The 17,839-nt window shown below is 38.1% G+C and overlaps 2 protein-coding genes across 2 annotated transcripts in view; both read left to right on the top strand.

Moving 5' to 3' along the window:
* Positions 1 to 10,641, top strand: part of TSL (Protein kinase superfamily protein) — a 44,397-nt gene extending 33,756 nt beyond the window's left edge. The window contains exons 13-17 of the mRNA XM_077369747.1: positions 202 to 412; positions 4,201 to 4,465; positions 6,169 to 6,223; positions 7,846 to 8,007; positions 10,025 to 10,641. Of these exons, the coding sequence (XP_077225862.1) occupies positions 202 to 412; positions 4,201 to 4,465; positions 6,169 to 6,223; positions 7,846 to 8,007; positions 10,025 to 10,120 (789 nt within the window). The 3' untranslated portion in view covers positions 10,121 to 10,641. The remainder of the gene's footprint in view (positions 1 to 201; positions 413 to 4,200; positions 4,466 to 6,168; positions 6,224 to 7,845; positions 8,008 to 10,024) is intronic.
* Positions 10,642 to 12,708: 2,067 nt separating this feature from the next.
* On the top strand, positions 12,709 to 13,515 carry LOC143859397 (uncharacterized). The gene has a single exon (XM_077370114.1). The coding sequence runs from the start codon at positions 12,709 to 12,711 to the stop codon at positions 13,513 to 13,515; it is 807 nt and encodes a 268-aa protein (XP_077226229.1).
* The last annotated feature ends 4,324 nt before the right edge of the window (positions 13,516 to 17,839 follow it).

The following is a 17,839-nucleotide window of genomic DNA, read 5'->3' as shown; positions in this document are numbered from 1 at the left end:
TTGTCTTTACCTTGCTACTGGCACTGTAAGAAACTTTCAAGTTTGGTGATAATGGATGCACTTGCCTAAAAAAATTGCCCCTGGGTTCTGTTTTCCAGAACCCTTTTCTTAAAAGAGTTCCCAGGTGATTATTTTGCCTTTTTTTGGCATTTGTGAGAATATATTTTTTTGCAGTGATTTGAAGTGGGAACTTTCGAGCAGGCTTATGACTTGGTGGAGTATAGATATGTTGCATGTAAACTCCATGGGTTGAATGCGCAATGGAGTGAAGAGAAGAAGCAGAGTTACATACGCCATGCGATTCGGGAGTACAACATTCATAAGACTCTGGTGCATCATCACATTGTGCGGCTGTGGGACATCTTTGAGATTGACCACAACACATTCTGTACTGTCTTAGAGTATTGCAGTGGTATAGACTTTCTTGACTAACCTATTTTATGACCTCTTTGTATGAATACAAATAATTTAAGCAGTAAAACTTTATACAGAACTCTTTGAGCATGTTTCTTGCAAAAGAAATATTTCTTTTTATGCATTTTCTTTATGTTTTTTTTGCTTTTCCTTATTTTTTTCTCATATATTGTAAATATTCGTGTCTTATTGTTTTAAAGGCCAAATATTTCTACCTTCTCAAGAAAAAAAAAGGCCAAATATTTCTGTAATCATTTCCTCAACTGTTGTGCTGTATATAATTACTCTCCACCTGAACAATACTTTATTTAATAGGACTTGTGTTGGATGGACTTGTGTTGGAGTCTATGTCATAAATATCTTCGATATTTAATAGGATTCTTAAGTGTATTGGTGGATGGACTTGTGTTGGAGTCTATGTCATAAATATCTGCGATATTTTCAAAATATCTTGTTTTTCTCAACTCAACTCAACAAAGCCTTTGTCCCAAACTAGTTGGGGTCGGCTAAATGAATCCTTTGGAAAAAATTCATGAAGAAGGTAAAAGGAATCTACCCGGCTCTAGTCCTGGTTCTAGTTGGGTTCTTCTACGTGGATCATTTTCTTCCATTCTATCCTATCCAAGGTCATGTTATCTGTTATGTTCCTAGCTATCAAGTCTTTCCTCAATGTTTCTACCCAAGTTATTTTCGGTCTGCCCCTACCTCTTTTTACTTCATCAATTTGGCACAAGTCGCCTCTTCTCACCGAGCATCCAAAGGCCTACGTTGGATATGTCCAAACCATCTTAAGCGGTGCTCTCTCATCTTCTCCTCAATTGGAGCCACCCCCACCTTTTTACAAATGTCTTCATTTTTAATTCTATCTAGCCTTGTGTGGCCGCATATCCATCTAAGCATTCGCATCTCCGCTACTCATCTTATGCACATGCTGCTTCTTGGTGGCCCAACATTCCGAGCCGTACAGCATGGCTGGCCTCACATCTGTCTTATAAAATTTTCCCTTCAACTTGGTAAGGATTTTACTGTCGCACAGAACTCCTGAGACAAGCTTCCACTTCAACCAACCTGCTCTTATTCTATGGTTAACATCCTCTTCAATCTCTTCTTCCTTATGTAGAATTGAACCAAGATAGCGAAAGATATCCCTCTTAGTTACCTCCTGTCTAGTCATATTTACTATATCCTCGTCCCGCCTCCTTACATTACTAAAGTTGCATTCCATATATTCTGTCTTAGTTCTACTCAGTCTAAAACCTTTAGATTCCAAAGTAGTTCTCCACAACTCTAATTTAGCATTTACTCCTGCTTTGGTTTCGTCGATTAATACTATGTCATCTGCAAAAAAAAGAAGAGATATTTTCCACGGATGGCACGTCTAGTGAGTTTCCAATTACAATAGGACTGCACCAAGGATCGCCGTGAACAAGAAGCAGTAGCTCGTTGTGCACGCGAAGTTAAAATTGAAGTTGAGAATTTAGAGCGTCGCATGCGTGAGTCAGATTTGCAGAGCCGCTCCCCTATTTCATCCGTCTTATCCGTCGCTGATATCCTTACGGGTCCAGATCCTAGTATTGATGAGATCATTAATGTTGAACCTTTGATTCCACCAGATTTAGACTCTGAGATGGACGATCCAAAGTTAGAGAGATTGCTGATATCGACATCGTTGCGCATGATGCTTTTGAGATTTCTGCCGCACCGAATGCCGATCATCTAGAGAGTGAGCTTCACTATACTGAGGCAGATATTGTGGCAGATCCACGTGAGGCTGATCAATTGCCTGAGTCTGAGCCGAGTGACCAGATCGTTGAGGCATTACTAGAGCATACACAACACGAGCTGATAATTGAGGATGCCGATTCCATATCATTACATGGGCACACTGATAGTATTGCTTCTCCAGTAGATGCCCCGATCGAGATGATTATGGAGGTTGAGCCCGCCGATTTCAGTGCACAAGATGACGATCTTGATGCTGATCATGGATTGATACTGCCCATAACTGTTTTGCCGATCCAGGAGGAGTATGTTACGATCTTCCCTGCTAGTTTACTTCTCCAGCGCAGATTCTGTTCGCATGAGTCTACATGGGCACTTTCTTTCCTCTTCTTCCGCCGACCTTGCAGATGCTTCTTCCGATTGTCTCGAGCGTTAGACATTATGATTGCTTTCGCCGGATTACGCATTCTACTACTTCAGTGGATTGTTTACATCTTTGACCCAGGTGGACTAGAACTCGAGGGGGAGTTCTTTTTCAACCGGGGGAGAATGATGCAGATATTAGGATTTATTTTCCATGTTATTTAGTTTTTAGCTTTTATTTTCCATGTTATTTAGAATCATGAAGTTTAGTCTTTTAGGAATTCTTATTTTAGTAGGTTTCTATCTTTTAGGTTGTTAATTGCCTATTTATAGGCCTCTTTGCAGCTTATTTTGTAACTTTTTGATGATTATTGATATTGAATAAAGATTCTTGTCCCTCTAATTCTGGTTATCTTCTTCTCTCTTCTGATTTCTCTATCTTCTTCCCTAAATTCGTTTATTCTTCTGGTTATTTTCGTCTCTTCTTCAGGTTATTTTCGTCTCTTCTTCCCCTATTCTTCTAATTCTATTTCCTTTCGTCTATTTCTCTCCTCTTTCCTCAATTTTTCTTCACGGTGCTGCATCAGGATGTGCTCATCAAACACTTTAACTGCAAGTGTTCTGTTGGCCCTCTGTACTGACATGTTGTTTACCTACACGTTATTCTATGATGCTCAAATACTTGCACTAGGGGAAATCATATACGTGGATACATTAAGATGCTGATGCTGGTATTTGCTATTGCAGATGCTTTGTAGCCTTATATTATTTTTTTATTGAAGAAACCACACTATTTCTTGAACCTTTCACATATTTATATATTATTTCTCGTATTTACATTTGGATTTAGAAATGCCTAGCATATTGTATCTCATCTGTATCTCGGTATCCATATCTGTATCTTGACACGTTCATTTTTTTTTGAAAGATATCTTGACACGTTCATGATATGCATGAATTAAGTTTTTGAAGCCTTCCTTATGGTAGAAATCTAGATGCATAGGCTGCTTGCTCCGTTTGCATATCTCACAGCAACAAATGTTATCACATACTTCTCTCTGACAGTTTTCATGTCTCTGATAATACCTTTGTGCACCATTGCCCTTTCCCGATATCTATGTCACAAATATTGTTCTTGGGAATTTCTCTGCATGGGAAAATCGCGGGATATATTTAAAAATTTTATTTTTTCTGCTTTATATCGTTAAAAATGATAAAAATAAAATTATTTAAAAAATATATAAATATCTAAAATTTAAGAAAAAATATAAAATAAAAATATCTGGATCGCGATATTTTATGATAAAAATGAACATATCGCTATATTTTTCAAATATCATAGCCTGATATATACTGTAAGAGGGATCCAAGCTTGTCTTGTATCTGATCTGTTCAGCAGAGAGAGAAAATTAAAGAATGTATGTAGGAGTGTAGGACTCATATAGATTGTTACCTTTGGCACTTGCATATATACATTGGAGTCTATCAATATGATTTTCATTTTTCTAGCTTGTGTATTATAAATCACATGTGGTCGGTCTACAGATAAACTACTACTTTAGTTTTAAACAGATGATCAGGATGCCTGAACAGTTTATACATTACTCTTGGTGTGTCTTTCCGAACTAGAAGTTAAAGCCACGATTGTCTATAAAATCTAAGGCCATCTCTTTCTTTATTTATCACTTGTATTTTGCTCAGGGAAAGATCTTGATGCGGTTCTTAAAGTGACACCTATTCTGCCAGAGAGGGAAGCGAGGATCATAATTGTTCAGATATTTCAAGGCCTTGTATACTTGAACAAGCGACCACAGAAGATTATCCATTACGATTTAAAGCCCGGAAATGTTCTCTTTGATGAACTTGGTGTTGCGAAAGTTACTGATTTTGGTCTCAGCAAGATAGTGGAAGATGATGTTGGATCCCAAGGCATGGAACTTACATCTCAGGGAGCTGGAACATATTGGTGAGTTTATCACTTAAGCGGCATTAATTTATTTATTTTTTATTAGTTTTTTGAAGACAAAATGCTCTATCTTAAAAAATCATTAGCTTATTTGAAATATTCCATTCATAAGCTATAGACTTGTCATAGATGGCATTATCACATATCCTGCTACAAAAGACTGATCGTGAATGGTTAAAGGAATATGTATTTCTTTTATATATGCTGTCCTTAAAGGCTTTTTAAAGTTTCATTTGCGACTGTTCCAGAATTTTTTCTCATTATCATTTTTTTTTCAGAGTTGAGATGACACTTTCTGATCTCATCCCTTTGCATCTTCCTGTTGCGATCAATCCCTCAAACCCTAAAAAGAGTTGCAATGTATGACTGCAACTTTGTCAACTGGCATAACTTTTGGATTCTTTCATTAAACAAAGGCATAGCTTCTGGATTCTATCAGAGAAGGAATCCTCACTATACGCTTGCATAAATCCAGAGAATTTGATTGTTTATCTTTTTTACAGTGAATCCACAATTCCACACTGAAGGATATTTACTTATCCTTTTCTTTTGGCCAATGTCTGATATTTGTCTCCACTACATTGTAAATTGATTTGATAAAGAAACATCAGTAAGATCAGCCAAACACCTTCATTCTTGCACATGCTATGTCTTGATCTCTTGATTTTCTGTTGTATTAAGACATTGTTTATGTTTCATGATTGCATGTTACCTTTCTAACGTGTATATACTTTAAGACAATTCGCCTTAATCCTTAGCTTTCACTGAAAATGTGTTTTGATTGTACTTGTTTTTGTTTTGGGCAAACTATTCACAACTCGAATGCTTGCGTAAGACACACATCATATATATTTCTTTGTGGCATGCAGGCAACATAGATTACATGCCTTCGTTTGTCAGTTCAGCTGTTCCTACAGTGTATTCTTGCTTCTTTGTCATCAGGTGTAATAGTTTTTCCTGGAAAATTGGACTGTTCTTGTGGAGCTTTTCTTGGATTCCATAATAAAGGAGGACTTTACAGTTTGAAGGAGACTAGAAAATCTGCATTTCCTCTCCTAAGCCTCTCTATCTTCCTTAATTCCATGGCGATGTCCCTTCTTGGTGTGATTATTGACGTCCAATGATTTTTGGAAACTGGCACTAGTTTTACTATTGTTGCAATCAAGGTTTTAAATTTCGGCCGAAATACCGAAATTTCGGATTTCGGTTGGGACCGAAACTGAAATCCCCCAAACCTGAAATTTCGGAAATTTCCCAGATTTTGGCCAAAATTTCAGAAATTTCAGACAAATGATTTTTTTTTTTTCAAAATTTTAAAAATATTCTGAAATTTCGGCCAAAATTCGGGAAAAAAATATTTCGAATTAAAAAATGTAATTCAGTTTTCCCCCGAATTTCGGCCCAAATTTTGGTTTCGGCCAAGGCCAAAACTGAAACCGAAACCGAAATTTAAAACCATGCTTGCATTATCGTGGTTGTACATATTACACTCATACTTAGGTGTAATCTGATTATCATTGTGGTTGAACTTTCATTTTAAATCACGGTTTTCCTTCATATTGCAGCTGTTTTATTGTTGCAGTTGATTGATGTTTAGTCATGTGATCCGATTGCCAATTACCGTTCTTTTTCCATGTATATTTTATTTATTTGATATTTATATATCCAGCATTCACCACTTATATTCTCTTTTGCATTTTCAGGTACTTGCCTCCTGAATGTTTTGAGTTAAGCAAGACCCCCCTCATATCATCCAAGGTTGGTATTACTAAAAATAGCGTGCTTACTGTTATGCCATTAGGAACTGCAATAGATGCAGCTAGGCAGTCCTAGTCATTTAAGATTCAAGAATATTTGTTCCTGCTCGTTTGATGTTTGTATTACAATTCAATGCATAATAACTATCCTTAGCTAGATATATAACAAAATAATGTAGAAATGACAGAAATCCTGGTACAAAAGTCAGATTGGAAAACATGTAGTTCAGTGAAGATTTGCTGGCAAAACTATTAAAAGATTTCATTTCACTACAAGTGAAGTTTTTGGCCTATAAATATATCCCCTCTGGAAGATATTTAAAATTTAAAATATGTATTTTACAAAAAAAAAGATGTATTTTAGAACCTTTTAAGTTTTAAGGTCCTTCTTGGCACGGATAAAAGATGCCATTTCCATGGAGGTTTTGGCCTTTTGGGCTTATCAATATATCCTCAGACACACAAATTTGAAATACATCTATGTACAACCTCTTAAGGCCCTTCTTGGAGTGAATAAGAGATGTCATGTCATGGTTTTTCAAGTGGGGTACACCAGTGGGCTATCTATATCCATGGCTAGGGTTTGGCTTGTCAATTTCTTCAACATAATCTCTCAGATTTCTCCTGGTACTTAGTTCAAGGTTAAAGGAACAAACTGGGTACGTTAAAAGACTTTTGAGTCATATCACCTCAATCACGCCGTATGTTGAGATAAGGCGGTAACATGGTTTCTCTATAAGATTTTAGCAAACTGGATTGACTACTGAAAGAACTTAAAATATATGAATGCAACATAAGATTTTTCAAACTCGAAAATTGAAGCTTGTTCAATTGAGTCTCATTGAGTCACAGACAGGTTTTATGTTTTCCAAACCTCGGGTCAGTTTGCAATAAGCCAATTGTATTTGCAGAAAATTGTCAAAAACATATCCCAGAAAATATGAAATTTCAGTTTCAGGTGATAATGGACAAAACGGGAAATTGGCCAAATAAAATTATGTTTATGAATAGGCAACAAATAAAATTATGTTTATGAATAGGCAGCGGGCCCTCTCGGTACTGCTCTAATATGACTTTTATCTGGACTGGTTTATGATTTCAGTCTAATGTAACTGTATCATACTGATTATAAATAGGTGATTCAGTTGCAGGGATGCTACTCGGGTCAATTTTTTGGAATTCGGGTTTAGATTTTACCTTAAAATTGGGTCGGGTTGATTCCAATTCATTTTTCAGCAAAAGTTCAACCCGGCCCGACCCAAGTTGCACCCCCATTCAGTTGACACAGGATGTCTTTGCACTTGTTGCCATGATATAAAAATTCCGTAGCGCATTTCCACATTTGAGCCAACTCAATCAAAACTTGCTTTAGCTAAGGGTATAACTTGTTTTTCTGTATAAAATGTGAGAAAACTGTATCAATTAGTTGAAAAACTTGGCAGGGTAATTGAATATTTGAAATATCAGACCACAGTACATGTTTATGAAACTAGAAAAACTCAGTTGAGTATTCGACCAAGTTTGTTTTCAAATCATGTTTGTGAGCTGTGTTATCTCTTTTTCTGGTAATCAATGCGTGGTGATTTTTCCGTGTCTTTTAACATGCTTCTACTTGGGAAATAGGTTGATGTTTGGTCGGCTGGTATTCTATTGTACCAAATGCTCTTTGGTAAACGCCCTTTCGGGCATGACCAGACTCAAGAACGGATCCTCCGTGAAGACACAATTATTAATGCACGCAAGGTGGAGTTTCCGTCACGGCCTCCTGTCTCAAGTGAAGCAAAGGTTATCTTTCTATCTTAATTGCTTATAAAGACGGTTGTTTTCTTATGAAAAATTCTCGAACTTTTTAATTTTGTTATTCCTGAAAAATAGCAATTGCACCATTCAGATCAAGCATCCAACAGAACCCTGTAGAAAAAGCGTAACTTTAGATGCTTGGGTTTCATTATCCTTCCACATGCCATAGGGAATCTTTGAAAGTCATGGCTCAACAAGAGCATCATAAACCTCTCATGAACTTCAAGAGCAATGTTATTGAAAGGATTATTTACATTTTAAAACATATGATCTCATTTGATTATTGTAGAAAACTATCTATGATTCAATCTGAGCAGTATATTTAATACTGAATCATATGTTTCAGGTTTTCACCCTATTATGAAATGTCATAGAACTTATCATAGAACATCATTGTCGATAATGGTTGCAAAGTTGGTTTTTACCTTATAGATCCAAGGGAGATGAAATTGAATCGCAGGTGAGATGCTATAAGCTGACTTAAAGTCAGATTGCTTTAGATAGTCCATGCATGAGATTTTATAATGGACTGAATTTGATGTAGGAAATTGGAATATTGTTGATTAGGTCATATCTTTTGTTGCCAAATACATTTTTTTGGTTGATTTGTTTTCAAAATCTCAAGTATCTCATGCATTTTGCATTTTTTTGGGAACGATTAATATATTGAAAAACAAAAACAAAAAGTAGCTCAAAATTACAGACTCAGCATTCTGTACTTCACAAGGAAAACTGTCATGTTACATGGAAGCTGGATCTTAGGCGCAACTTTTTTGATAGAGAACTTGATAGAGTAGCCAATTCATTGGGGGCATTGGATGCTATATAAATTGGAAGTAGAGGCAACGATAAGAGAATATGGATGTTCACCCTGTCGGGAGAGTTCTCAGTCTAAGTCTTCGTATATTCTCATCTCTCAAATCCCCGTTTCCTTGCCCATGTTCTGATGGACCGCTTTAATTTTCAAAGAGATTGACCAGTTATGTACCATCTTGATTAACGAAAATGGCTATCATGTGTCGTACACGACACATGTTTCGTGGGAACGTTGATTTGGTGGGTCCTCACCAGGCGACCAAATGAGACAGATATCATTCCTGACGGAGATCCTATCCTCGAAGGTTGAATTGAAACAAACAATGTTTGCAGGAAGCCTAAAAGGTTGTTTTTTACAGCACCCTTTTTTATTAAGGGTTGGATGGGGCTAGGGTCATGTAATTTCAATGGGACCAGCATCAATGGGCCAGACTTTGATGGCCAACAAGATTAGAGGACCCGATCACTATAGACATGGCAATGGGTTCATCCTGCACACCAGCTGTTCTCGTTAATGAAAAAGGCCACCGTTCACAAAGATTTTCTCATTTTCAAAGATTTCTTGATTTATTTTAGAAAGTCTGAATAAATTGTCCGTTATTTATATCAGGAAGTTGTTTTAATGTCGATCATCTCCTTAATTGTGGGCTGCTTTTCTTGTGTACCAATTGTTTGTCTCAGCAAAGTTTCTGCTAATCCACTTTGGTTGTGTGGGCCTTCCCAACTGAAGTAGATTTTGGGTTCTTTTGGTCATTTCTTTCTGATAGATCGAAGTTGAAGAAATAAAGGAAAGGATTTTGGTTGCATGCTATCCTGGGTGGATGAATGTAATCAAGTCCACCTGATCCCAGTCGAACAAGAGGATAGCTGTGAAGAAGAGAATCTAGAACTTGAGGAATCAAATGAATCATGGCAGGAAGTTCGCAAGAAAAATTGGCCAAGACGCTCAGAAAGAGTCCAACAAAACCCTACCAAATTAGATGATTATGTAATTCACAAGTACTGAGCATTTAGATCTCTTAGGCTTAGTGTTTGTTGCTCATATGTGCTGAGCTCTGTTCTCCCTCTCACGTATGTTCCGAGTAGGGATGGTTTTGTGCCTATTATTGTATCATCCCCTCCAAACCCCAGCTTACCCATCAAAGAAAAATGATAATTCATTGTAATTTTTTTCATGAAATTGCAGGATTTGATACGCCGATGCTTGACATATAACCAAGCAGACAGACCGGATGTCTTATCCATCGCCCAAGACCCATATCTCTCCTACACAAAGAGATAACAGAGAAACAAACCATCAGCTCAAGATCCATGAAAGCATAGGATTACATGATTCCCCTAATCATTATAAGGTGAAATACATACCCTAATGAAAATTTGTAAATGTTGTAAAGCTTTTGTTTTTTGGCTTTTCCCCTTCCTAGCTTTATTTTTTCTTCTTTTTAATTCTTGCAATTGAAATTGTGAGAATGCTAGTGCCAAGGACTTGGGACGTCATGCTCTTCCCAGACATGCATCATTATTGCAGGTGATGGTTCCCTTCACTGCGCATGGTGCTAGTCTCTCTCTCTCTCTCTCTCTCTCTCTCTCTCTCTCGTTTTTTTGATAACTTGTTGCTGATGAAGTTGTATTTCTAGATGATAACTTGATAAGCTATATTTGGTCTTAGCCCATTTGGAAAAAAGGCTATATTTGGACATTGTAAATTTCAAAATATTTAGGGCTTGTTTGACTGGACAAATGAAATGACCCGCCCATCTTGTATGAGAACATGAGGTTGAAGTTTAATGGGCATTATTTGCATACTATAAAATTAGGGATTTGTTAGGGACCATCGCAGAGGGCATTTCATGGACCAGCTGTTGCATGAGAGCAGCCACAGAGGATCATTTTTTGCCTTATTCATTTAAATCATCCTATGTGGCTGCTCTCTTATGTAACAGCCGGTCCGCGAAATGCCCTATGTCATGGTCCCTAGCAAATTCCATAGAATTAGTGACACTATGCTGAGAGGATACGATACCATGTAAAACTGAGATAGTATTTTTGTGTGGCTGTTTGAAAGGTTCTATTTGCAGGTGCAACTTACAGAATCGAAGAGATTGTTCCTAGGCCACCAGAATATGCATCTAATACATCACCCTTCTTCACATATGATTGGGTCACCCTGACTGGCCATCTATTGGGCCCCTATGCTACATAAGTCACACAAGTTGATTTTCACAATCTCATATACAATTAGAAACAGAAATAGGTCTTTGATTCACATTCAGCAAGCCAAATGTAGAGTCAAGTGATTAGGATGGCCCAACTGCTGTGATCTTTTCATGGCGATGGTGTTTGCAGTAGGAATCTGACTGCTACCAGATCATGATAGTGCAAGGATCAATCTAAATTTTGATGCCACAGAAGGTTTGACATACTGCGCATGCAAAAATTAGTTTGTTAATCAGAGAATTAAAATACCATAGTGAGATTAAATAGGATTTCAACAACTTAAATTCATCTTCAATCAAGAATTCTCCCCTTCTAAATAATTTTGTGCAAAATAAACAAATCCAGCACTGGATAATTAATCTGTTTTGAATTAAGAACTTGAAATTCATATAATAATGCCAAACAATAAGACTTGAAATCTCTCGATCAGATGACTAGATTGAACTGAAACTTATGCCAAACTACTACTAAATTCTAGACATCTCACATCTCTCTCAGTTGGTTTGTATGAGTCACACTGATGCTGGTTACCAAGATTAATTTTAAGTAAGATTGCAGAAACTGAGAAACCTACAAATTTATAAGTAAGAGACGGTAGTGCACCATCCAATTACATCATTACACGACATTAATTCATAAGAATCATTCCACAGGGCTTCTTGAGCTTAAATATAAAGAAACAAACTAAAAAATTCATTTATTTATTAAAATTTAAAAATTAGATAAGAATAACATAACCCATCAACCCTAAAATTGAAGAAATTCATTATCGTATAGAGTATGGTGGTGGTGTTTGAAAGGTAAAAGAAGAGATTTTATAGATCGGAGGGCTAGGATCATCCTATGGAAATGATTTTTGGGGAACAACCTACGTTGTGTTCTATCACATGGACGGTTTGGATCATCCTATGGTCACTACAGTGCTTTCTGAAAAATAAGGGATTATAAGGGCTTACACCATATAAAAACTCGTAAAAGAAATACACATAAATAAGAATATCGAATATATTTCCTCTCTTTTTCAGTATAAATAAAAATTCAATGAAAGGAGAAAAAGACTGCATAAACAATCAACTATTCTCTCCTGCAAAAGTGAGCTGCGAAATGGCTTTCCATGAATTTGCCTAGCAAACCCTTTCATACATATGGCTTTCATACTTTACATGACAATCAAATGCGCTTAAGATGTCACAGAATCACATTTTTCGTGCTGCGACCCAGCATATAAAAATTGACTACCATTTCATTTAAAAGAAGATTGAGAGTAGTGAGGTGTTTCTGATTCATGTACTTAGTTAATATCAGCTCTAAGGGACAAAGAAAGTGCAGTGAGATAAGAATTTCTAATTGCTGCTAGAAAGCAAGAAGAATTGTTCAAGTAGAAGTCCAGAGTTGATTGGTTGTGCCTTGGGATATAAACTCGAAATTCATACTGTTGCGTGGGCTGGGAGTGAAAGAAAGAAGAAAATCCATACTGTTGCGTGGGAGGTTATTTTTAGACCTAAGGAGGAAGGTGGGCTTGGACTCCGTGGATTGAGAGATATCAATTCTGCTCTTCAAAATAAATTGTTTTGGAGGCTTCTCCAAGGAGATACCTCTTTATGGAAGAATTGGATTCAAGCGAAGTACATCAAGATGAAGAACATATGAACAATGAAGTCCCCTTCCAAACCCTCAGGGGCTTTCCGAAGCATATTGAAAGCAAGGGAGACTGTAAAGGAAAAGATCTGCTATATTGTGGGGAAAGAATCAGAAATTGATTATTGGACCCAACCTTGGCACTCGGATGGCATCATAGAACATAAATTCTCCAAGACAGGGTCAGATTATTCCCTATCCTCTGTAAAGAGCCTCGACGAAATTCACCGCCACTCTAGTTGGAACCCAATTTTGAACAAACCTTCGCTCAAGGAGGAGAAAATCTTTCTAAGGAAAGCTTTGTTTCACGAGGAATGCAGTAATAAGGTAATTTTAAAGCCCGCTGTTGATGGTGAATTTTCTGTGAAGAGTGGTTGGGACAACGTAAGGTCTAAACACAGCAAAGTGCCATGGGCGAAAACAATCTGGTTTGTGGGCCACATTCCGAGACATGCTTTAATAGCCTGGAAGGCAATACAAGGGAAATTACTCACAAGAGATCATCTGATCTTTAAAAACATCTCTATTGACGAGAAGTGTCCCCTTTGTAAAGCTGAGAGAGAGTCTATAAATGACCCCTCTTCTTTAAATGTGGGTACTCCTCCTGGGTATGGAGGTCTATTCTCTGGCATTATGGAACCCGTAGAAAAACGAAGTGCTCTGTTAATAACGAAGAAGAATGGATCAGAAATGAAAGAAGAGGACGAGGTCAATATGCCACTGGTATTAGAATTGCTTTTGCTTCTGCTATTTACCACTTGTGGAGAGAAAGGAATCAACGAATCTTTGAAAACAAATCAGCTCATAATTCCGTTATTCTGAGAAGGATTCTTCAAGATGTGAGGACTCGAATAAACTTTCTAAATCTCAGAGAGGATGATATGGAGTTCAAAGTTATAACGACCAACCATTTCGGATACAAGCATATGGGAAACAAAAAGGAAATTAATTGTTGTAGGTGGACTTTACCTGGTGACCTTGAGTATAAATTGAATACTCATGCTTCCCTAACATACTCTGGAGGTGGGTTAGGGGGAATCATCAGAAGGGGGGGGGGGGGGGGGGGGGGCAATCTTAGCTTACTCTATCAACACTGATAGTGCGGAAATCTTCGAGCTAGAAATCCAGGCAATATGCTTTGGAGTTCGGGCGGCAAAAAATATGGGCATTTCAAAGCTATGGATAGAAGCAGACTCTACTTTTGCTGTCAACTGTATCAATTCAGTCCCCCCCCCCCCCCCCCCCCCCCCCCCCTTGGAGGAAGTTGCCATTGATCCAGAATACTTGGAAGGATTTGAAAGACACAAATTTGGAGAGAATGAAATATGTTAGCAGATTACTTATCCAAAAGAGACTGCATATGCAAAGGTAAAAACGTCCCAATTTCAAAATTTCCCACTTATCTGCTGAGATTACTGGAAAGTGACAAGAGATGGATGATTTACTTTCGAAAGCCTCAGTGAATTTGCTGCCTGCACAATTAGGGGTTGCAAAATTGGCCAAATCGAACTGGAACCGAGCCAGAACCAAACCGAAAATTTGGTTTCGGTTTGGTTAAACCAAACCGATTCAAATTTCAGTTTGGGGATCAAACCGAAACCAAAACCGAATATTTCAAATGATTATGAGTAAGGGTGGCAAAATTGGCGGAACCGAACCAAAACCGAACTTAAAATTCGGTTTCGGTTTGGTAAAACCAAACCGATTCAAATTTCAGTTCAGTTCGATTTGGGGGTCAAACCGAACCGAAACCGAACCATTGCCACCCCTATGCACAATCCTCTGTTATGTATTTCTCTGTTTACGATTGGTGATCTCCTGTAGCTTGTATATTGTTGTTTTTCATTAGCCCTTGTTGGCTTGTAGCAGCATGCTAACTTAGGTCCTTGGTGGCCCGTTCTCTGTATTTTTTGTTTTCTTTTAATAGGATGAAGCTTCTCTCAAAGGTAAGATCAATACGCCCTTTAAGCATGGTGCTGTCTCTAGCACCCACTTACTCTTCGCTGATGATTTAATGATCTTTGTAGAAGGTAATATGAAATCTGCCAAAGGAATTCTCTCTTGCCTTCAAAAATCCTACAATTGTACTGGATTATAAGCTAATTTTGAAAAAAATGTGAGATTTTCTTCTCTAGTACAAACTCCAGGGACAAGCGAAGAATTTTAGATAAGCTTCAAATGAGAGAGGGCCCCTTGCCGATCAGGTATCTTGGACTTCCTCTGACTTCTACAAGGCTTACAAAAAATGACTGCTAACCGATCATATCCAAAGTCACTCAGAAAATCAATGGTTGGAACAATCATTTCCTCTCTACAGCTGGCCTGGTGGAGCTAGTAAAATCTGTCATCCAGTCTTATCAGATTTTCTGGTCTTCATCATTCAACATTCCAGTGGGCATTATCGACCAGCTGGAGAAAATTTGCAGAGATTTTGTGTGGGCCGGGAGTGAAAGAAAGAAGAAAATCCATACTGTTGCGTGGGAGGTTATTTGTAGACTTAAGGAGGAAGGTGGGCTTGGACTCCATGGATTGAGAGATATCAATTCTGCTCTTCAAAATAAATTGTTTTGGAGGCTTCTCCAAGGAGATACCTCTTTATGGAAGGACTGGATTCAAGCGAAGTACATCAAGATGAAGAACATATGAACAATGAAGTCCCCTTCCAAACCCTCAGGGGCTTTCCGAAGCATACTGAATGCAAGGGAGACTGTAAAGAAAAAATCTGCTATATTGTGGGGAAAGAATCAGAAATTGATTATTGGACCCAACCTTAGCACCCGGATGGCATCATAGAACATAAATTCTCCAAGACAGGGTCAGATTATTCCCTATCCTCTGTAAAGAGCCTTGACGAAATTCACCGCCACTCTCGTTGGAACCCAATTTTGAACAAACCTTCGCTCAAGGAGGAGAAAATCTTTCTGAGGAAAGCTTTGTTTCACGAGGAATGCAGTAACAAGGTAATTTGAAAGCCCACTGTTGATGGTGAATTTTCTGTGAAGAGTGGTTGGGACAACGTAAGGTCTAAACACAGCAAAGTGCCATGGGCGAAAACAATCTGGTTTGTGGGCCACATTCCGAGACATGCTTTAATAGCTTGGAAGGCAATATAAGGGAAATTACTCACAAGAGATCATCTGATCTTTAGAAACATCTCTATTGACGAGAAGTGTCCCCTTTGTAAAGCTGAGAGAGAGTCTATAAATGACCTTGACCTCTTCTTTAAATGTGGGTACTCCTCCTGGGTATGGAGGTCTATTCTCTGGCGTTATGGAACCCGTAGAAAAACGAAGTGCTCTGTTAATAACGAAGAAGAATGGATCAGAAATGAAAGAAGAGGACGAGGTCAATATGCCATTGGTATTAGAATTGCTTTTGCTTCTACTATTTACCACTTGTGGAGAGAAAAGAATCAACGAATCTTTGAAAACAAATCAGCTCATAATTCCGTTATTCTGAGAAGGATTCTTCAAGATGTGAGGACTCGAATAAACTTTCTAAATCTCAGAGAGGATGATATGGAGTTCAAAGTTATAACGACCAACCATTTCAGATACAAGCATATGGGAAACAAAAAGGAAATTAATTGTTGTAGGGGGACTTTACCTGGTGACCTTGAGTATAAATTGAATACTCATGCTTCCCTAGCATGCTCTGGAGGTGGGTTAGGGGGAATCATCAGAAGGGGGGGGGGGGGGGGGGGGGGGGGGGGCAATCTTAGCTTACTCTATCAACACTGATAGTGCGGAAATCTTCGAGCTAGAAATCAAGGCAAAATGCTTTGGAGTTCGGGCGGCAAAAAATCTGGGCATTTCAAAGCTGTGGATAGAAGCAGACTCTACTTTTGTTGTCAACTGCATCAATTCAGTTTCCCCCCCTCCTTGGAGGAAGTTGCCATTGATCCAGAATACTTGGAAGGATTTGAAAGACACAGATTGGAGAATCACATAGATTTGGAGAGAATGAAATATGGTAGCAGATTACTTATCCAAAAGAGATTGCATATGCAAAGGTAAAAACGTCCCAATTTCAAAATTTCCTAGTGATCTGCTGAGATTACCGGAAAGTGACAAGAGAGGGATGATTTACTTTCGAAAGCCTCAGTGAATTTGCTGTCTGCACAGTTAGGGGTTGCAAAATTGGCCAAACCGAACTGGAACCGAGTCAGAACCAAACCGAAAATTTGGGTTTCGGTTTGGTTAAACCAAACCAATTCAAATTTCGGTTTGGGGATCAAACCGAAACCGAAACCGAATATTTCAAATGATTATGAGTAAGGGTGGCAAAATTGGCGGAACCGAACCGAAAATTCGGTTTCGGTTTGGTAAAACCAAACAGATTCAAATTTCGGTTCGGTTCGGTTTGGGGGTCAAACCGAACTGAAACCGAACGATTGCCACCCCTATGCACAATCCTCTTTTAAGTATTTCTCTGTTTAGGATTGGTGATCTCCTGTAGCTTGTATATTGTTGTTTTGCATTAGCCCTTGGTGGCTTGTAGCAGCATGCTAACTTAGGTCCTTGGTGGCCTGTTCTCTGTATTTTTCATTTTCTTTTAATATATCTGGTGGGGGTCTTGCCTAACCCCAACTTAATCATCCAAAAAAAAAAAGTACTTAGTCAATATTAGATTGGGATTCACTAGGCAATTTCGTGGTAAGCAATTTCGCATCTCACTTTTTGCATGAGAGAACAGCCACCTCAGATGTAATAAATGAATAAGTCAATCTAATAAAAATTGAGCACGTGTGGCTCCTCACTCCTGCAAAAGTGAGCCGTGAAATGGCTTTCCACACAATAGCCAAACAATCCCCATTCACAAAAGGTCCTATCATAAATTAGCACATTAGTTTCATTGAAGAGTTGGGAATTTTGAAAGGAACATTTGATTTTGAGGAGAGTGTTACAAAGGATATGACCCTCATTATAGTAATCTATCACATTCTCGTACCCTATTTCGGCCACAATAGAGAAGGAATTTGGACCATTGATTTCCAGATCGATCTCCAATCGGCATGGGCCTGTACTGGTGGGATTGTCTCATGGTGGCCCACAAGATGAACAGTCTTAATCAACCCAACCACATTCAAAAGTTAACAGTGGGCCCGGAGATGGATCCTTGGCCCAATTTTTACAGAAACAATACA

Source organism: Tasmannia lanceolata, unplaced genomic scaffold (assembly GCF_043159265.1).
Source record: "Tasmannia lanceolata isolate RefF3 unplaced genomic scaffold, GAP_Taslan_0.1 ptg000029l, whole genome shotgun sequence".
Taxonomy (NCBI): domain Eukaryota; kingdom Viridiplantae; phylum Streptophyta; class Magnoliopsida; order Canellales; family Winteraceae; genus Tasmannia; species Tasmannia lanceolata.
The sequence above is the reverse complement of the archived record's forward strand: the minus strand, read 5'-3'. Positions and strand labels throughout refer to the sequence as shown.

Excerpts from the sequence above, each read along its gene's own strand:
- LOC143859397 (XM_077370114.1), top strand. The coding sequence starts at position 12,709 with ATGAAGTCCCCTTCCAAACCCTCAGGGGCTTTCCGAAGCATATTGAAA.